This window comes from Pristiophorus japonicus, unplaced genomic scaffold (genome assembly GCF_044704955.1).
Source record: "Pristiophorus japonicus isolate sPriJap1 unplaced genomic scaffold, sPriJap1.hap1 HAP1_SCAFFOLD_498, whole genome shotgun sequence".
NCBI lineage: Eukaryota > Metazoa > Chordata > Chondrichthyes > Pristiophoridae > Pristiophorus > Pristiophorus japonicus.
Genome location: NW_027254404.1, coordinates 100,772 through 122,997, shown reverse-complemented (window position 1 = coordinate 122,997; position 22,226 = coordinate 100,772). Strand labels below are relative to the sequence as shown.

General features: G+C 45.6%; 1 protein-coding gene across 2 annotated transcripts in view; it reads right to left on the bottom strand.

Moving 5' to 3' along the window:
• nrarpa (NOTCH regulated ankyrin repeat protein a) overlaps positions 1 to 22,226 on the bottom strand; it is a 41,212-nt gene that overhangs the window by 12,611 nt on the left and 6,375 nt on the right. The window contains exon 2 of one of the 2 annotated variants that reach the window (XM_070873513.1): positions 1,757 to 10,147. The exons of the other annotated variant lie outside the window; for it this stretch is intronic. Within the exon in view, the coding sequence (XP_070729614.1) occupies positions 10,135 to 10,147 (13 nt within the window). The 3' untranslated portion in view covers positions 1,757 to 10,134. Of the gene's footprint in view, positions 1 to 1,756; positions 10,148 to 22,226 lie in introns of those variants that run through there. 2 annotated transcript variants of the gene reach the window in all.

Sequence of the window (22,226 nt, the reverse complement as noted above, 5' to 3'; positions counted from 1 at the left end):
CGAAATAGGAGCAGGAGTCAGCCATTTGACCCCTCGAGCCTGCTCCACCATTCAATAAGATTATGGCTGATCCGATCATGGACTCAGCTCCACTTCCCTGCCCACTCCCCATGACCCCTTATCCCCTTATCACTCAAAAATTTGTCTATCTCTGCCTTTAATATATTCAATGACCAGCGTCCACAGCTCTCTGGGGCAGATAATTCCATAGATTTACAACCCTCTGAGAGGAGAAATTTCTCCTCATCTCAGTTTTAAATGGGCGGCCCCTTGGAGAACATTAAACTGCAGGGACCTAGAGCTGGAAAATGGGATTAGGCTGGATAGCCACTTGTTGGCCGGCATGGACACGATGGGCCGGAATGGTCCCCTTCCGTACTATAAACTTCTATGATTCTGTGATTCTATGAATTGGGAGGGTGGAGGTCAGTATTGGACTGTAATATAGAGTGTGGAGCTCGGCATTGGGAAGGATAGAGGTCAATGTTGGGGCTTTAATGGGGAAGATGGAGGTCAGTAATGAGATTGTAATAGGGAGGATGAAGGTCAGTATTGCGACTGCAATGGGGAGGGTGGAGGTCAGTGGTCGGACTGTAAGGGGAAGGTTAGTGTTGGGACAGATATGGAGAGGGTGGAGTCAGTGTGGGGACTGTAATGGGGAGGAAGGAGGTCAGTGTTGGGAATATAATAGGGAGGATGGAGGTCAGTTTTGGGACTGCAATGGGGAGGATGGAGATCTATGTTGAGACTGTAATCAAATGGATGAAGGTCAATTTTGGGACTGTAACAAAGCGGATGGAGATCAGTGTTGAGACTGTAATGGGGATGGTGGAGGTCAGTTTTGGGACTGTAATGTGGAGGAAGGAGCGCAGTGTTGGGTCTGAAATTGTAATGATGGGCGTCAGTCTTGGAATTGTAATGGGGTGTGTGAAGGTCAGTGTTGGGTCTGTAATTGGGAGGGTGGAGGTCAGTGTTGAGACTGTAAGGTGGAGGATGGAGGTCAGTGTTGGGTCTGTAATTAAGAGGATGGATGTCAGTTTTGGGACTGTAACGGGAGGAAGGAGTTCAGTGTTTGATCTGTAATAGGAAGGGTGGAGGTCACTGTTGGGACTGTAAGGTGGAGGATGGAGAACTATGTTGGGACTGTAATGGTAATGATGGAGGTCAACATTGTGACTGTAATGGGGATGGAAGTCATTGTTGGGACTATAATGTGGAGGATGGAGGACTCTGTTGTGACTGCAATGGAGCGAATGGAAGTAAGTGTTGGGACTGTAATGTGGATGATGGTCAGTGTTAGGAGTGTAACGGGGAGGGTGGAGGTTAAGTTTTGGGACTGTAATGAGGAGGATGGAGGTTAATGTTGGGACTGTAATTGAAAGAATGGAGGTCAGCATTATGACTCGAATTGGGAGGATGGAGGTCCATGTTGGGACTGTAATGACGAGGGTGGAGTGCATTGTTCAGACTATCATTGCGATAGTGGAGGCCAGTCTTGGACTGTAAATGGGAGGATGGATGTCAGTGTGGTGACTGTAATGGGGAGCGTGGAGGTCCGTGTTGGGACAGTAATGGGGAGGATGGAGGTCAGTGTTGGAACTGTAATGAGGAGGATGAAGGTCAACATTGGGACTGAAATGGAGAGAATGGAGGTCAGCATTGGGAATGTAATGGGGAGAGTGGAGTTCAGTTTTGGAACTGTAATGAGGGGTGTTGTGCAGTAATGCAACTGAGTACTATAGACAATGAGTAAGTGTGACCTTAGCTCCTTTATTCAAACTCCAAAGTATTGGTACAGCATGGGAGGCCTGATTATATACAGTGCTCCCAAGGGATGCTGGGATCCTTTGGAACTCCAACAGGTAGGCCCTCTGGTGGCAGTATGATACAGGTTCCCTTGGTTGCATACATAACATCACTCCCTCCCAAAGTCAATGTTACTTATTTACAGGGTGAGACGATCTGGGGCTTTTCGCTCCCTTGTCGATCGTCTCGGTACAAATGCAGTTGTGGGTGAGTTGGTTGGTTCTTCGCTGGGCTGTTGGGCAGCTGACCTTGCCGTGCTGCTGGGGATGATGAGTTCAGCTTCATGGTCAACCATGATGTTGGTTGCCACTTGTGTGTGCGTTGGAGGATCGAAGTTGGTGGTGTCCTGTTCGGGTTGGCCGCAGCTGTTTATGAATCGCAGTTTGGTTTGGTCGAAATGCTTTCTGCAAGTTAGTCCATTGGCAAGTTTGACCTGAAACACCCTACCCACTTCTTTAGCTATGACAGTGCTAGCAAGCCATTTGGGACCACGTCCATAGTTGAGTACAAATACAGGGTCATTGACTTCAATATCGCGTGACAACTTTGCGTGATCATGGTACATGCTTTGTTCATGCCGCCTGCCCTCGACGTGATCATGCAGATCAGGGTGGATGAGAGAGCGTCTTGTTTTGAGCGCCCTTTTCATGAGCAGCTCGGCTGGGGGAACCCCGGTGAGCAAGTGGGGTCTGGTGCAGTAGCTGAGCAGGACTCGGGACAGGCAGGTCTGCAGGGAGCCTTCCGACACACGTTTCAAGCTTTGCTTGATGGTCTGAACTGCCCGTTCTGCCTAGCCTTTGGATGCGGGCTTGAACTGGGCAGATGTGACGTGCTTGATCCCATTGCTGGTCATGAATTCCTTGAATTCAACACTGGTGAAGCACGGCTCATTGTTGCTGACAAGGACATTACGCAGGCCATGCGTGGCGAACATGGCTCGTAGGCTTTCGACGGTGGCAGTGGACGTGCTTACAGACATTATTACACATTCAATTCATTTTGAATAAGCATCCACAACAACCAAAAACATTTTGCCTAGAAACAGGCCAGCAAAGTCAACATGGATTCTAGACCACGGTTTGGAGGGCCATGACCACAAACTTAGCGGTGCCTCTCTGGGTGCATTGCTCAGTTGAGAGCAAGTGTTGCACTGGCTCACGCATGACTCCAAATCTGAGTCAATGCCGGGCCACCACACATGGGATCTGGTTATAGCTTTCATAATTACAATGCCTGGGTGGGTACTGTGTAGGTCACTTATGAACGTTTCCCCTTTCTTAGGCAAAACCACGCGATTGCCCCACAAAAGACAGTCCACCTGTATGGACATTTCGTCTTTGCGCCGCTGGAACGGCTTGATCTCTTCATGCATCCCCGCTGGGATGTTGGACCAGTTCCCATGGAGGACACAGTTCTTTTATAAGGGACAGTAAAGGATCCTGGCTGGTCCATGTCCTGATCTGGCAGGCCGTAACGGGTGACTTTTCATTTTTGAATGCATCCGTCACCAAGAGCAAGTCTGCAGGCTGTGCCATTTCCACCCCGGTGATGGGCAATAGTAACCGACTGAGAGCATCAGCGCAGTTCTCTGTGCCTGGTCTGTGGCGGATTACACAATTGTATGCAGACAGTGTTAGTGCCCATCTTTGGATGCAGGCAGAGGCATTGGAATTAATCCCTTTGCTCCCTGAGAATAGCGATATGAGTTACTTATGGTCAGTTTCTAACTCAAACTTGAGACCAAACAGATACAAGTGCATTTTTTTCACCCCGTAAACACATGCCAGAGCTTCTTTTTCAATCATGCGGTAGGCCCTTTCGGCCTTGGACAAGCTCCTGGACGCATAGGTGACCGGTTGCAACGTTCCCAATTCGTTAGCGTCGTATGAAGCTAGCACTAAACATTTACATGGATTATACAGAACAAGCAGTTTGTTGGAACATAACAGATTTATGGCTTTCTCAAAAGCAGTCTCTTATGATTTCCCCCATACCCAGTCATCTCCCTTGCGTAGCATCACATGTAGGGGTTCTTAACCTGGGTAGGAAATTACCAAAATAGTTGAGGAGCCCCAGGAACGACCACAGCTCCAACACGTTCTGTGGTCTCGGCGCGTTCTTGATCGCCTCCGTCTTGGCGTCGGTGGGTCTGATGCCGTCTGCCGCGATTCTTCTCCCAAAGAACTCGACCTCTGATGCCAAGAAAACACAATTCGAGTGTTTCAACCCGAGTCCCACACAATCTAGCCGACTTAGAACCTCTTCCAGATTCAAGTGTTCGATGGTGTCCTGACCTGTGACCAGTATGTCATCCTGGAAAACCACGGTGCGCAGAACTGACTTTAGCAGGCTCTCCATGTTCCTTTGGAAAATTGCCGCAGTTGATCGAATCCCAAATGGGCATCTATTGTAGATGAACAGACCCTTGTGTGTGTTGATGCAGGTGAGGCCTTTTGAAGATTCCTCCAGCTCCTGCGTCATGTAGGCCGAGGTCAGATCCAGCTTGATGAATGTCTTTCCTCCAGCAAATAGGTCGTCTGTCTTGGGTAGCGGGTACTGGTCCTGTAGCGAAAATGGTTAATCGTTACTTTATAGTCCCCACAAATTCTGACAGTGCCGTCGCCTTTGAGAACCGGAACAATCGGACTGGCCCACTTGTTGAACTGCACCGGCGCGACGATGCCTTCTCGCTGCAGCCTGTCCAGCTCAATTTCCACTTTCGCATCATCTTTGGCACCGCCTGTGCCTTGTGGTGGATGGGTCGTGTACCGGGAACCAAGTGCATCTGCACCTTCGCCCCGAGAAACTTCCAATGTCTGGCTCAAACAACGGCGGGAACTTGCTCAGAACCTGGGCACGAGGCATCATCGATGGACGAAAGCGCTCAGATGTCGTCCCAGTTCCAGCGGATTTTTCCCAGCCAGCTTCTGCCGAACAGTATGGGCCCATCTCCTGGTATTATCCATAGTGGTAGTTCATGCACCGCTCCATCATAGGAGACTTTTACTACTGCGCTGCGAATAACAGGGATCATCTTTTTAGTGCAAGTTCTTAGCTTGGTATGAATGGGGCTAAGCTTGGGCCTGTGCGCCTTGTTGCACCACAGCCTGTTGAAGGCCTTTTTGCTCATAATAGACTGACTCGCACCCGTGTCCAGTTCCATGGATACTGGAATTCCGTCCAGTTCGACTTTTAGCATGATCGGTGGACATTTCGTGGTGAAGTGTGTACCCTGTACCCTTCTGCCTCCTCGGTTCGAGTCTCTAGTTCAGCCTGATCCGCCATGGATCGGTCTTCCTCTGCAACGTGGTGGTTTGCAGGGTTTGCAGCTCATCTGCACATTCGCTGGAGGTGTCCCATTGTTCCACACATAGTGTTTGAAGCGGCATTGATGGGCTCGATGATCACCTCCGCAGCACTAACAAGGTGTTAACTGCCTCGCATTAATGATTGATGGCAGACTCTGGGTCATCTGAGGTCGTGCAGCTGCAGGCGTGTACGTTCTGCCATGTACATTCCTGCCTGAAAATGACGTTACTTTGTGTACATTACTTGCCAAAACCTCTTTATGCTGCAAAATTTGTTTGATGTTATCGTTGGTGGACATAAATGCCTGGGCTATCTTTGTGGCTTTGCTCAGTTTGCAACAGTCAATAGTTTGCGAAGGATAACTTCATGGCCAATGCCAAGCACAAAAAAGTCTCTTAGCATTTGCTCAAGGAATCCATCGAATTCGCAATGTCCTGCAAGGCGCCTTAGTTCAGCAACATAGCTCGCCACTTCCTGGCCTTCCGACCGTTGATATGTGTAGAACCGATACTTCGCCATCAAAACGCTTTCCTTCGGATTTAGGTGCTCCCGGACCAGCATACACAGTTCTTCATAAGATTTGGTTGTTGGTTTCACCGGAGCTAGCAGATTCTTCATGAGGCCAAAGGTTGTTGCCCCACAGACGGTAAGGAGGATCGCCCTTAGTTTGGCAGCATTCTCGTCCCCTTCCAGCTTGTTGGCCACAAAGTATTGGTCAAGTTTCTCCACGAAGGCCTCCCAATCATCCCCTTCTGAGAATTTCTCCAGGATACCTACAGTTCTCTATATTTTCGAGTGGTTGTTCATTATCTCATCGCCAGTTGTTATGCTCATAATTAAATAATGCAACGGAGTACTATAGATAATGAGTAAGTGTGACCTTAGCTCCTTTATTCAAACTCCAGAGTGTTGGTACAGCGTGTGAGGCCTGATTATATACAATGCACCCAAGGGATGCTGGGATCCCTTGGGACTCCCAACAGGTAAGCCCTCTGGTGGCAGTATGATACAGGTTGCCTAGGGTTGCATACAGAACAAGGGGGATGAAGGTCAGTGTTGTGTCTGTAATGGGGAGGGAGGAGCACATTGTTAGGAATATAATCCGATCACTGGAACCCAGTGTTGGACTATAATGGGGTGGATGGTTTTCGGTGTTGGACTGTAATGGCGAGAGTGTAGGTCAGTTTTGACACTTTATTGAGGAGGGTGCAGGCAGCTTGGGGACTATAAGGTGTGAAGGTCGGTGTTGGGACTGTAATGGGGAGGATGGAGGACTGTGTTGGGACTGCAATGGAGAGAATGGAAGTAAGTGTTGAGACTGTAATGTGGGAGGATGAAGGTCAGTGTTCAGATTGGAATTGGAGTGGTGGAAGTCAGTGTTAGGAGTGTAATGGGGAGACTGGGGTTCTGTGTTGGGTATGTAACGAGGAGCATGGATGTAAGTGTTGAGAATATAATGGGGAGCGTGGAGATCAGTGTTGGAACTGTAATTGGAAGGATGGAGGTTAGTGTTAGGACTGTAATGAGGAGGATGAAGGAAAGTGTTGTAACTGTAATAAAGAGAATGGTGGTCAGTATTGGGACTGCAATGGATAGGGAGCAGATCAATTTTGGGCATGTAATGGGGGAAGGAATTCAGTGTTGGGACTGCAATCAAGAGGATGGAGGGCAGTGTTGGGATTGTAATGGGGAGAATGCATATATATTTTGGGCATGTAATGGAAACAATAGGGTCAGTGTTGAATGGTAATTGGGGAGAGTGCGTTCATTGTTGTGACATTAATGGGGATGCTGGAGTCTAGTGTTGTACTGTAATGAGGAGGATGTATGTCAGTGTTGGGACTGTAATGGAGGGGATGGAGGTCAGTGTTGGAAATGTAATGAGGAGGATGAAAGTTACTGTTCGGACTGTAATAAAGAGGATGGAACTCAATGTTGGAACTGTAATGGTGAGGATGGAGGTCAGTCTTGTGACTGTAATAGGGAGCATGGAATTCTGTGTAAGGACTGTAATGGGGAGGATGGATGTCAGTTTTGGGAATGTAATGGACAGGATGGAGGTCAGTTCTACGATATTAATGGGGAGGGTGGAGCACCTTGTTTGGACAATAATTGGAATGGGGAGGCCAGTGTTGGACTGTAATGGGGAGGGTGGAGGTCAGTGTTGGGTTTGTAACAAAGGAGATGGAAGTCAGTGTTGGGACTGTAATAGGGAGCATCGAGGTTAGTGTTAAAACTTTAATGTGGAGGATGGTGGATGGTTTGGGAAAAGTAACAAAGATGGTGGATTTTAGTGTTGGGACTGTAATGGGGATGGTTGAGGTCATTGTTGTGACAATAATAGGCATGGTGGAGGCTAGTGGAAGATTGTAATGGGTAATCCTACCAGTTTGGGGACTGTAATGGAGAAGATGGAGGTCAGTGTTGGGTCTGTAACAAAGAGGATGGAGGTCCGTGTTGGAACTTTAATGAGGAGGATGAAGGTAAGTTTTGGGTCTGTAATGGGAAGGATGGAAGGCAGTGTTGGGACTGTAATGGAGAGAATGAAGGTCCATGTTTGGACTGAAATGGAGAGAATGGAGGTCAGTGTTTGGACTATAATGGTGAGGATTGAGGTCAGTGTTGGGAATGTAATGAGGAGGACGAAAGTCAGTGTTGGGACCATAATGCAGAGGGTGGAGGTCGATTTTTGGACTGTAATGGGGTGGATGAAGGTCAGTATTGGGCTGTATTTGAGAGGGTGATGTTCAGTGTTTGGTCTGTGATGGGGAGGATGGACGTCAGTGTTGGGACTGTGATGAAGACGATGGAGCCAGTGTTGGGATTGTAATCGGGAGGGTGGAGGTCACTGTTGGGACTGTAATGGGGAGGGTGGCCATCAGTGTTGAGGTTGTAATAGGAAGTGTGGAGGCTAGTGCTGGAACTGTAACAAAGAGGATGAAGCTCCGTGTTGGGTCTGTAATGGGGAGGATTGAGGTCAGTGTTGGGGTTGTAATAGGGAGGATGGAGGTCAGTATTGGGACTATAATTGGGATGGTGGAGGCCAGTGTTGTACTGTAATGGGGAAAATGGCTGTTATTGTTGGGACTGTAATGGTGAGGTTTGAGGTCAGTGTTGGGAATGTAACAAAGAGGATGGAGCTCAGTATTGGGACTAAAATGGCGAGGAAGGAGGCCGGTGTTGGGATTGCAATGGGAAGGATAGAGGCCAGTTTTGGAATTTTAATGGAAAGGATAATACGTGTTGTGATTCTAATGGAGAAGATGGGGGTCAGTGCTGGCACTGTAACAAAGTGGATGGAGCTCAGTTTTGAGATTGTAATGGAGAGGTTAGAGTTCTGTGTTGGGACTTTAATGTGGAGGATGGAGAACAGTTTGAGAATGGTAACAAAGATGCTGGAGGTCAGTGTTGGGAATGTAATGGTGAGGATGTGGGTCAGTGTTGGGACTGTAATGGCAAGGTGGAGGTCAGTAGTTGGACTGTAATGGGGTGGATGAAGGTCTATTAAGGCTGTCTTTGGGAGGGTGATGTTTAGTGTTGGGTCTGTAATGGGGAGCATTGAGGTCAGTGTTGGGACTGTAATGCGGAGGATCCAGGCCAGTGTTGGGATTGCAATTGGGAGGATGGAGGTCAGCGTTGGGACTGTAATGCGGAGGATAGGATTCATGTTAGGACTGTAATGGACAGGATGGAGGTCAGTTTTGGTATAGCAATGTCGAAGGTGGAGCTCATTGTTGGGACTATACTTGGGGACGGTGGATGCCAGTGGTGGACTGTGATGGGGAGGAGGCGATCAGTGTTGGGATTGTAATATGGAGCGTGGAGGTCAGTTTTGGGACCGATCCGAGAATTCAGGAGGCGAGAGAGGTCCGAGCATTCAAGAGGTCCGAGGAGCAGGAGGCCCGAAGGCAGTGAGGAGTTCAATTCTGATGAGCATCTCATAGCCCACGTCCGGGCGGGTAAGTGGTTGGCTGTTTGATTGGCAAGTATCTCTCTTCTTCTTTTTAATTAGATTTTAATGAGATAAGTCCAATTAGAGGGATGGCAGGGGAGCTCAGCCCTGTGGCGTGCACATCCTGCGGCATGTGGTAAGTCCTGGACGGTTCGCGTGGCCGAGACAACCATGTGTGCAGGAGGTGTCAACTACTCGAGCTCCGCCGTGCATCGCCGTAAGGCTGAGAGCTATGTGGATAGCACGTTTCAGGGGGTGGTCACCCGCAGCTTAAAAGTGTGCAGGCAGAGGGGAAGTGGGTGACCACCAGACGAAGTAAGAATGCTAGGCAGGTAGTGCAGGATTCCCCCAGTGAGTCCATCTCGCTTTCAAACAGATATTCACTTGAGTACTGGTGAGGGCGATGGTGCCTCTGGGAAGTGCAGCCGGAGCCAAGTCCATGGCACCACGGGTGGCTCAGCTGCACAGGGGGAGGGACGAAGAACAAAGGAGCTCTAGTGATAGGGGATTCTATAGTTAGGAGAACAGAGAGGCGTTTCAGTGGCCGCAGACATGACTCCAGAATGGTATGGTGCCTCCTTGGTGCCAGGGTCAAGGATGTCACAGAGCGGACACAGGGCATTCTAAAAGGAGAGGGTAAACAGCCAGAGGTCGTGATCCACATCGGGACCAATGACATAAGTAGAAAGACGGATGAGGTCCTACAGGCATAATTTAGGGAACTAGGAAGAAAATTAAAGGGTAGGACCTCAAAGGTAGTAATCGCCGGGTTACTCCCGGTGCCACGTGCTAATGAGTACAAGAATAGGAGAGAGAGGATGAATGTGTGGCTGGAAAATTGGTGCACGAGGGAGGGCTTTAAATTCTTGAGGCATTGGGACCGCTTCTGGGGGAGACAGGACGTACAAATCGGATGGGTTGCACCTCAACAGCGCCGGGACCAATATCCTCGCGGGGAGCTTTGCTAGTGCTGTTGGGGAGAGTTTAAACTAGCTTGGCAAGGGGATGGGAACCCGAGAACACATTCAATAGGGAAGGAAGTAAAGCAGAAATTGGATAGCAAGAATTTAGAAAGCGAATCTGTAAGACAGAGAAAACAAGGGTTAGTAAGTAGTAATCAATGAGGTCTTCCTGTGCTAAATGGTATATACTTTAATGCAAGGAGTATAACATAGAAACATAGAAAAATAGGTGCAGGAGTAGGCCATTCGGCCCTTTGAGCCTGCACCGCCATTCAATAAGATCATGGCTGATCATTCCTTCAGTATCCCTTTCCTGCTTTCTCTCCATACCCCTTGATCCCCTTAATCGTAAGAGTCATATCTAACTCCCTCTTGAATATACCCAATGAACTGGCATCAACAACTCTCTGCGGCAGGGAATTCCACAGGTTAACAACTCTCTGCGTGAAGAAGTTTCTCCTCATCTCAGTCCTAAATGGCCTACCCCTTATCCTAAGACTATGTCCCCTGGTTCTGGACTTCCCCAACATCGGGAACATTCTTCCCGCATCTAACCTGTCCTGTCCCGTCAGAATCTTATATGTTTCTATGAGATACCCTCTTATCCTTCTAAACTCCAGTGAATAAAGGCCCAGTTGATCCAGTCTCTCCTCATATGACAACCCAGCCATCCCTGGAATCAGTCTGGTGAACCTTCGCTGCACTCCCTCAATAGCAAGAACATCCTTCCTCAGATTAGGAGACCAAAACTCAACACAATATTCCAGGTGAGGCCTCACCAAGGCCCTGTACAACTGCAGCAAGACCACCCTGCTTCAATATTCAAATCCCCTAGCTATGAAGGCCAACATACCATTTGCCTTCTTCACCGTCTGCTGTACCTGCGAGCCCACTTTCAGTGACGATGAACCATGACACCCAGGTCTCGTTGCACCTCCCCTTTTCCTAGTCTGCCGCCATTCAGATAATATTCTGCCTTCATGTTTTTGCCCCCAAAATGGATAACCTCACATTTATCCACATTATATTGCACTGCCATGCATTTGCCCACTCACTGAGCCTATCCAAGTCACCCTGCAGCCTCTTAGCATCCTCCTCACAGCTCACACCGCCACCCAGTTTAGTGTCATCTGCAAACTTGGAGATATTACACTCTATTCCTTCATCTAAATCATTAATGTATATTGTAAAGAGCTGTGGTCCCAGCACTGAGCCCTGCGGCACTCCACTAGTCACTGCCTGCCATTCTGAAAAGGACCCGTTTATCCCGACTCTCTGCCAACCAGTTCTCTATCCAAGTCAGTACATTACCCCCAATACCATGTGCTTTGATTTTGCACAACAATCTCTTGTGCGGTACCTTGTCAAAAGCCTTCTGAAAGTCCAAATACACCACATCTACTGGTTTCCCCCTTGTCCACTCTGCTAGTTACATCCTCAAAAAATTCCATAGCAAATAATGCCGATGAGCTGAGAGCCCAGGTAGACACTTGGGAGTATGACATTATAGCCATTACAGAGATATGGCTGCAGGTTTGGCAGCTCAATATTCCTGGTTACAGGATTTTCAGACAAGACAGAGAGGGGGGTAAAAATGGGGGCGGTCACTGTATTGATTAAATAAACTATTACAGCGGTAAGGAGGGATGATATGTTAGAAGGATCATCATATGGGTCAAATTGAAAATAAAAAAGGGGCGATCACACAGCTGGGCGTGTATTATAGACCCCCAAACAGTGGGAGGGAGATCGAGGAGCAAATATGTAGGCAAATTGCTGTGAAGTCCAAAAACCATAGGGTAGTAATAGTAGGGGATTTTAACTATCCAAATATTGACTGGGACAAATATAGTGTGAAGGGTATGAGGGTGCAGAATTCTTAAACTGCATCCAAGAGAACTTTTTTAGTCAGAATGTAACAAGCCCAACACGAGAGGGGATTGTTTTGGATTTAGTTTTGGGGAATGAAGCTGGGCAGGTGGAAGGGGTATTAGTGGGAGAGCACTTGGGTGCCAGTGACCATAATTCAGTCAGATTTAAGTTGGTTATGGATAAGGATAGGCCTGGAATAAAAGTCCAAAATTGGGCAAAGCTAACTTTGCAAAGTTGAGGAGTGATTTGGCCACAGCGGACTGGAAACAGCTACTTGAAGATAAATCAGTGTCGGAACATTGGGGGGCATTCAAGGAGGAGATCCGGAAGGCGCAGGCCAAACATGTGTGCTTAAAGAAAAAGGGTGAGAATAACAATTCTAGAGCCCCCTGGATGTCCAGGGACTTACAGGGGTGGATAAAGAAAAAAAGTGAAGCTTGTGTCATATACCGACGGCTAAATACCATATAATCTTTGGAGGAATATAGAATGTTCAGAGGTAAAATTAAAAAGAATATTAGGAATGCTAAGAGAGCATGAAAAATTCTTAGCTATTAAAATTAAAGAAAACCCAAAGATATTCCATAAATATATTAACAGCAAGGGGATAACTAAAGAAAGAGTAGGGCCGATTAGAGACCATGAGAGTCATCATCATCATCATCATAGGCAGTCCCTCGGAATCGAGGAAGACTTGTTTCCACTCTAAAAATGAGTTCTTAGGTGACTGTGCAGTCCAATACGAGAACCACAGTCCCCGTTACAGGGGGGGGATAGACAGCTGTTGAGGGAAAGGGTGGGTGGGACTGGTTTGCCGCACGTTCTTTCCAGATTGTATGGAGGCAGAAGATGTTGGTATGGTTCTTCATCAATACTTTGCGTCTGTTTTCACAAAGGAAAAGGGCAATGCAGATACTGCTATCAAGGGGGAATGTGTTATTCTGGATGAAATAACCTTAGTGAGAGAGGAGGTATTAAGGGATAAGTCCCCAGGCCCGGATGAAATGCATCCCAGGCTGTTTGAACGAAGTAAAAGAGGAAATAGCAGAGGCCTTGAACATCATTTTCCAGTCCTCTGAATTTGGGCATGGTGCCAGAGAACTGCTAATGTGGTACCCTTGTTTAAGAAGGGAGAAAGGGATAGGCCGAGTAATTACAGGCCTGTCAGCCTAAACTCAGTGGTGGGAAAATTATTGGGGAAAATCCTGAAAGACAGGATAAATCTGCATTTGGATAGGCAAGCACTCCAAGGTCCCTTTGTTCATCTACACTATTAAGTGGCTAAATGTGTATACCCTTTCCTTATTAGCCCTCCCAAAGTGCATTACCTCACACTTCTCCGAATTAAATTCCATTTGCCATTGCTCTGCCCACCTGACCAGTAGATTGATATCCTCCTGCAGCCCCTGACTTTCCTCTTCATTATCAACCACACAGTCAATTTTAGTGTCATCTGCAAACTTCTTAATCATACTCCCTATATTCAAATCTAAATCATTGATATTTACCACAAAAAGCAAGGGACCCAGTACTGAGCCCTGCAGAACCCCACTGGAAACATCCTTCCAGTCACAAAAACATCCACTGACCATTACTCTTTGCTTCCTACCTCTAAGCCTATTTTGGATCCAACTAGCCATTTTGCCCTAGATCCCATGGGCTTTAACCTTCGTGATCAGTCTAGCTTTTCTAAAGTCCATATATACTACATCGTACTACTAGGGGGATCAAGGGGTATGGCGAGAAAGCAGGAATGGGGTACTGAAGTTGAATGTTCAGCCATGAACTCATTGAATGGCGGTGCAGGCTAGAAGGGCCGAATGGCCTACTCCTGCACCTATTTTCTATGTTTCTATGTTTCTATGTATGCACTACCCCTCATCGACCCTCTTGGTTATCTCCTCAAAAAATTCAATCAGGTTAGTCAAACACGATCTTCCCTTAACAAATCCATGCTGACTGTCCCTAATTAATCCATGCTTTTCCAAATGTAGATTTATCCTGTCTTTCAGGAATTTTTCCAATAATTTTCCCACCACTGAGGTTAGGCTGGCAGGCCTGTAATTACTCGGCCTATCCCTTTTTCCCTTCTTAAACAAGAGTACGACATTAGCAGTCCTCCAATCCTCTGGCACCATGCCCATATCCAAAGAGGACTGGAAAATGATGGTCAAGGCCTCTGCTATTTCCTCTTTTACTTCATTCAGCAACCTGGGATGCATTTCATGAGCCTGGGGACTTATCTACTTTCAAAGCTGCTAAACCCCTGAATACTTCCTCTCTAACTATATTTATTTCATCCAGAATATCACACTCCTCCTCGATAGCAGTATCTGCATTACCTCTCCTTTGTGAAAACAGATGCAAAGTATTCGTTAAGAACCATACCAACATCTATCGCCTCCACATAAAAGATTACCCTCATGGTCTCGACTAGGCCCTACCCTTTCCTTAGTTACCCTCTTACTCTTAATATATTTATAGAACAGCTTAGGGTTTTCCTTAATTTTACTGGCCAGTTTACGACTGTAATGGAGATGATGGACGTCACTGTTGCGATTTTAATGGGGAGGATGGAGTTCAGTGTTGGGACTGTAATGAGGAGCTTGGAGGTCTGTTGTGTGACTGAAATGGGGAGGGTGGAGGTCAGTAATTGGGAGGATGATGCTCAGTGTTGGGACTGCAATGAGGATGATGGAGGTCAGTGTTGGGACTGTAATGAGGAGGACTGAGGTCACTCTTGGGACTGAAATTGGAAGGGTGGAGGTCATTGTTGAGACTCTATTGCAAAGGATTCAGGTAAATTTTTGGATTGAAATGGAGATGAAGGATGTTGGTGTTGGGCTTGTAATGGGGAGGAAGGAGTTCAGTTTTGGGACTGAAATGGGAGGATGGATGTCGGTGTGTCGACTTTAATGGAGATGGTGGAGGTCAGTGTTGGGTCTGTAATGGGGAGGATTGAGGTCAGTCTTGGGACAGTAATGGGAAGGTGGAGGTCAGTGATCAACTGTAATGAGGAGGATCTGGTAGGACTGTAACAAAGAGGATGGAGTTCAGTGTTGGGACAGTAATGGGGGGCTTGGAGGTCTAATGTGTGACTGAAATGGGGAGGATGCAGGTCAGTGTTGGGAAAGTAATTGGGATGTAATGGCGAGGCTGGAGGACAATGTTGGGACTGCATTGGAGAGGTTGGAAGTCAATGTCGGTGCTTTAATTAAGAGGATGGAGGTACATTTTGGGACTGCAATGAAGAGGATGGAGGTCAGTGTTGTGTCTGTAATTGGAAGGATGGATATACATGTTGGGACTGTAATGGATAGGATGGGGGTCAGTGTTGGACTATAATGTGGAGGATTGAGGTCATTGCTGAGTGTAATGGGGAGGGTGTATGTCAGTGTTGGGACTGTAATGGGGAGGTTAGGGTTCAGTATTGGGAATGTAATGAGGAGGATGAAAAGCAATGTTGGGACTGTAACAAAGAAGTTGGAGCTCAGTGTTGGGACTGTAATGGAGAGTGTGGAGATCTGTGTTGGGACTTTAATGTGAAGGATGGAGGACGGTCTGAGAACGGTAACAAGGATGATGGGCGTCAGTGATGGGTCTGTAATGGTGAGGAAGGAAATCAGGTTTGGGACAGTAATGGGGAGGATGGAACTCAGTGTTGCGACTGTAACGTGGGAGGATGGAGCTTTTGTGTCGGGACTGTAATGGGGAGGGTAGAGGTCAATGTTGGGACTGAAATTGGAAGGCTGGAGGTCATTATTGAAACTGTATTGCAAAGGATTGAGGTAAGTTTTTGGATTGTAACGGAGATGAAGGAGGTCGGTGTTGGGTTTGCAATGGGAAGGATGGACATCGGTGCGTCGACTGTAATGGAGATGGTGGAGGTCAGTGTTGGGACTGTAATGGGAAGGAGTGAGGTCAATGTTGAGACTGTAACTGGGAGGGTGGAGGTCAGTGTTGAACTGTAACGAGGGGAATGGAGGGCTCTGGTAGGACTGTAACAAAGCAGATGGAGGTCACTGTTGCGATTGTAATGGGGAGGATGGAGTTCAGAGTTGGGATAGTAATGGGGAGCTTGGAGGTCTGTTGTCTGACTGAAATGGTGAGGGTGCAGGCCAGTAATTGGGAGGATGGTGCTCAGTGCTGGGACTGCAATGAGGATGATGGAGATCGGTGTTGGGACTATAACGGCGAGGATGGAGGTCAGTGTTGCTGCTGTAATGTGTGGGATGTAGGTCAGTTTGGTGACTGTAATAGGGAAAGTGTTGGTCAGTTATGGGACTGTAATACTTAGGGTGAAGGTCAGTGTTGGGACTGTAATGGAGAGGATGGACATCAGTGTTGCGACTATAATGCGGAGTGTAGATGTCGGTGTTGGGACAGTAATGGAGAGGGAGGATTCAGTATTGGTACTGTAATTGGGATTGTAGTGGTCAGTGTTGGGACTGTAATGGAGAGGGAAGAAGTCAGTGTTGGGATGTAGAAACATAGAAATTAGGTGCAGGAGCAGGCTATTCGGCCCTTCGAGCCTGCACCGTCATTCAATAAGATCATGGTTGATCATTCAATAAGATCATGGCTGATCATTCGACCTCAGTACCCCTTTCCTGCTTTCCCTCCATACCCCTTGATCCCTTTGGCCGCAAGGGCCATATCTAACTCCCTTTTTAATATATCAAACGAACTGGCCTCAACAACTCTCTGCGGTAGAGAATTCCACAGGTTAACCACTCTCTGGGTGAAGAAGTTTCTCCTCATCTCGGTCCTAAATGGCTTACCCCTTACTCTTCAACTGTGACCCCTGGTTCTGGAACTCCCCAGCAATGGGAACATTCTTCCTGCCTCTAACCTGTCCAATCCCATCAGAATTTTATATGTTTCTATGAGATCCCCTCTCATTCTTCTAAATTCCAGTGGATACAAGTCCAGTTGATCCAGTCTCTCCTCATATGTCAATCCTGCCATCCCAGGAATCAATCTGGTGAACCTTCGCTGCACTCCCTCAATAGCAAGAATGTCCTTCCTCAGAGAATTGTGTGCAGTTTTGGTCTCACCAACGCCCTGTACAACTGCAGCAAGACCTCCCTGCTCCTATACTTAAATCCTCTCGCTATGAAGGCCAACATGCCATTTGCTTTCTTTCCTGCCTGCTGTACCTGCATGCCTACTTTCAATGACTGTTGTATCATGACACCCAGGTCTCATTGCACCTCCCCTTTTACTAATCTGTCACCATTCAGAATCTGCTTTCCTGTTTTTGCCACAAAAGTGGATAACCTCACACTTATCCACATTATAATGCATCTGCCATTCATTTGCCCACTCACCTAACCTGTCCAAGTCACCCTGCAGCCTCTTGGCATCCTCCTCACAGCTCACACTGCCACCCAGCTTAGTGTCATCTGCAAACGTGGAGATATTACATTCAATTCCTTCATCTAAATCATTAATATATATTGTAAATAGCTGGGGTCCCAGCACTGAACCTTGCGGTACCCCACTAGTCACTGCCTGCCATTCTGAAACGGACCAGTTTATTCCCACTCTTTGCTTCCTGTCTGCCAACCAGTTCTCTATCCACATCAATACATTACCCCCAATACCTTAATTTTGGACACTAATCTCTTGCGTGGGACCTTGTCAAAAGCCTTTTGAAAGTCTAAATACACCACATCCACTGGTTCTCCCTTGTCCACTCTACTAGTTACATCCTCAAATTCTAGAAGATTTGTCAAGCATGATTTCCCTTTCATAAATCCATGCTGACTTGGACCGATCCTGTCACTGCTTTCCAAATGCAGTGCTGTTACATCTTTAATAATTGATTCCAACATTTACCCCACTACCGATGTCAGGCTAACCGGTCTTTAATTCTCTGTTTTCTCTCTCCCTCCCTTCTTTTTAATAAAAAAAGTGGGGTTACATTAGCTACCCTCCAATCCATAGGAACTGATCCAGAGTCCATAGAATTACCTTCCTTAAATACGGAGACCAAAACTGTACACAGTACTCCAGGTGTGGCCTCATCAATACCCTACACAGTTGTTGCAGGACTTCTCTACTTTTATACTCTATCCCCCTTGCAATAAAGGGCCTTCCTGATTATTTGCTGTACCTGAATACTAACTTTTTGTGTTTCATGCACAAGGACCCCCACTGCAGGCACTTTGCAATTTTTCTCCATTTAAAATTATAATTTGCTTTTCTATTTTTTCTGCCAAAGTGATTAACCTCACATTTTCCCACATTATACTCCATCTGCCAAATTTTTGCCCACTCACTTAGCCTGTCTATACCCTGTTGCAGATTTTGTGTGTCCTTCGCACAATTTGCTTTCCCACCCATCTTTGAATCATCAGGTGGAGGTCGGTGTTGTGACTGTAAAGGGAAGGGTGTATGTCAGTGTTAGGACTGTAATGGGAAGCGTGGGGATTGTAATTGGGACTGTAATGGGGAGGATGGAGGCAAGTGTCGTTGACTGTAATTGAGAGGATGGAGATCAGTATTGGGTCTGTAATGGAGAGGATTAAGGGCAGTGTTGGGATTGTTATGGGGAGGTTGGAGGTCTGTGTTTTAACTGCATTGGTGAAGGTGGAACTCAGTGTTCAGTCTGTAATGGGAAGGACGAAAGTCGGTGTTGGGACTGTAATGTGGAGTATGCAGGCCAGTCTTGGGACTGTGATTGAGAGGATGGAGGTCACTGTTGTGACTATAATGGATGGAGGTTGGTGTTGTTACTGTAATGAGGAGGATGGAGGTCTGTGTTCGGACTGTGATGGGAGGCGTGGATGTCGCAGTTACGACTGTAATGGGGAGGATGGAGGTTGGTGTTGGGACTGTAATGAAGATCACTATTGGGACAGTAATGGGGAGCTTGGAGGTCTGTTGTGGAACTGAAATAGGGAGGGTGGAGGTGATTGTGATTCGGAAAAACAAAAATTGATTGAGAAAAGAAACAGTAACTGATTGATCAACTATGGTTGGTTCGTGTCAATATATCTCACACACCCAGACTGAGCCCGAATTAAGAGCCTTTTTAGGCCACGTAATGGCCAGGAGAAGTGGGCGTAGAGAACTCGTTGACTGAAAGGATTGAGAGATCAGAAACTGTGAAAAATATTAATCATCCAGAATGGGTGCCGGGGCAAGTAAAACACCACCAAAGGGCACACCAGCCTATTTTATGCTCCAGAATTGTGGTCAGTCTTCAATTGACCACCTAATAAAAAAATGGGTAAAGTGGACTAAAGATGAAAACATGCCATTTCCACTCTAAATTAAATTAAATGGTTCATTTAATTTAGAGAGAATAACATGTCCAGAGGAGTGTCTTATAGACAGACACCCAGTTAGAACAAGGTTAAAAAAAAGTCATTAAAAAAAAGTCATAAAAAAAAAAGAGGCCTGGGTTCCAATTCTTTGAGCCCATGTAAAATTAACAGAGGAAGTAAATCAATATGTAAGAAAAGAAAAAAAAAAAGAAGAAAACCTGATAGTGACGTATGGATCCAAAAATAGAGCTGGCCAAACAATAAGCTTTGTTGAATGAAGAGAGACTTTTGTGAATGTCTGTCTTTGAGAGTGCTTGTGTGATTTTGACTGCGGAATTTTTCATGTGTCTGAAAGCCTGTTTGGGAAAGTGGTGGAACTGACTGCTGTTTTAGCTCCACCCATTTTTTCAAACAGAGTGGAGGTTTTTTTAAACCCTTCGTAGTGTTGTCCTGTATGTGGGAAGTTTAAGAAAGTGTGAACCTTATTGAATTACATTTTAAGTTAGAAACGCAGGTGTAGATTTATTCGGATGAGAAGTTATGGAGCTAGGAAATGTATAAGGGATAGGTTTGTTGAGCAAAAGATAAAAATACATGGTCCCGGTGGTTAAAAAAAAAAGAGAGAATTTATTTGACACATTCACTTACTTGTCAAAAGAAAACAAGCAATCATTGATTACATTGGGTTGAAAGACATAAATTGAGCCTAGGAATGAGATAAAGAACGGGGATGGGAAGTTGTAATGCCTTTTCTTTTTAAAAAGCCTGCATGGGTCTCTCGAGGCTACAGGCTGGGGGAGTACGCTCCCACTTTCTTTTGTGTAAAACCTTGACGCGAAAGCTTCTAGCTCAGCAAGAAGATTTTTTAAATAAAAGATTGACAGTACAATATTTGAATTGGGATTTTGAGATATTTCAGGTGATTCTCCTTGATAAACATTTTGGGTGTATTGGAAAAATCTTGGGTTTGGAAGCCTTTTTTTAAATAAAATTACACAACTACTGCGTCAGAAGCTGTAGCTTAAAAGGTTGTAATTTTTAAGACACTATCATAAATTCGAAGTTACAGAGCAAAAGATTGGAGTTTTTGATGTTCAGCTTCTGAAACAGAAGTTGGGCACACAATTATAAAACAAGTACTTTGCATCCTGTGATCTGTGAATCACTATAAGCATAAATGAGAAGTCCAATTAAAAAAAAAAACAACAGTATTACCATATTTGACATTTTGTAATCCAACAATAAATACAAATAATACAAAAAGGGGATGCAGGTGTCATTGTTTCCGCTAAGGGAAAATAATTGCTCACATCCATCACCCACTATTAATGATGTGCGGGCCTTTCAGTCACAAGCCAGTACGGAGGTGTTGTTGACCTGGACGAAGGATCAATGTTATAAAAATCCAGAAGGAATATGGGTTTACCATGACGGCCGCGTGGTGGCGCCCAAATCCTTACTTCCATGGATTGCCCGATGTGTTCATACATTCACATGCGAGAAAAGGGGGGACGGCAGATTATATTCTGGCAACTTGGTATGCACCAGGTATTTCGGCAGTTGCAAAACAAATCTGTGAAAATTGCGTTACCTGTCAGACAATGAATCCAGGTAAAACGGAAAAAGTAGAATCTGCCTCCCACCCAAATCCAATGGTGCCTTTTGTAAATTTACAAATGGATTCTATTGAATTACCTATGTGTATGGGATTTAAGCATGTATGAGTTATTGTAGATGTGTTCTCTAGATGGATTGAAGCCTTTCCATGTAAAAAGGCCGATGCCACTACTGTCGCTAAATTTTTGTTAAAAGAAATCGTACCGCGCTTTGGAATTCCAGCTAAGCTTTCTAGTGATAATGGGCCACATTTCACAGGAACTATTATAAAAGAAATGTGTAAAGCATTACAGATCAACCAACGTTTTCATTGCAGTTATCATCCACAATCAGCCGGACTTGTTGAAAGATATAATGGAATGCTTAAAAATAAGCTGACAAAATTATGCAATGACACTGCATAAACATACTAACCTTGACTGATAGCCAACTAATTTAGAAAAGCAGGAGCCATCTGTGTGAGCGAGGGAACCTTGAATTTACCCTCTCTAACAAAGAATGTCCTGTTAGAATTATACTCCCTAATAATAACTGTTGCTATGCTAAACCTTAGCAGTACTAGATAAAGGTTGTGTAGATATAGAATAAAACAAGGATGTGGTGTTAATTAAGTGATTGAAGAACTCCTTATCTGTATTTGCTGACCGCAAGGGCAGAACTGATACACGTGATGGAACCATAATTTCTTTGTTTGTTCTTCTGTATAAAGATAATGTGATTTTGTACCACTGTAGAAGTCTTCGCTGAGCCTTTGACTTAGTGAGACTTTTCCTTGCAGCAAGTAAAACTATTAAAGGGACATCTACCTGAGCTGTTTGTGTCAGAGATTCATATTTTTAGTTAAATTGAGAGTCGAGATTTCAACACAGGCTATCTTAGATCTGGTCCTGTGTAATGAGACAGGATTAATAAACAATCTCTTAGTAAAGGATCCCCTTGGAGTGAGTGATCATAGCATGATTGAATTTCAAATTCAGATGGAGGGCGAGAAACTTGGATCTCAAACCAGCGTACTAAGCTTAAATAAAGGAGACTATAAAAGTATTTGAGGGCAGAGTTGGCTAAATGGACTGGGAAAATAGATTAAAGTGTAGGACGGTTGATGAACAGTGGTGTACATTTAAGGAGATATTTCATAACTCTGAAGAAAAATATATTCCAGTGAGGAGGAAAGGGTGTAAAAGAAAAGATAGCCATCCGTGGCTAACTAAAGAAATAAAGAACGGTATCCAATTAAAAATAAGGGCATGCAAAGTGGCCAAAACTAGTGGAAGGACAGAAGACTGGGAAGCTTTTAAAAGCCAGCAAAAAAATGACTTTAAAAATTAAGAAAGGGAAGATAAGACTATGAAAGTAAACTAGCATGAAATATAAAAACAGATAGCAAGAGTTTCTATAGGTATATAAAAAGGAAAAGAGTGGCTAAAGTAAATG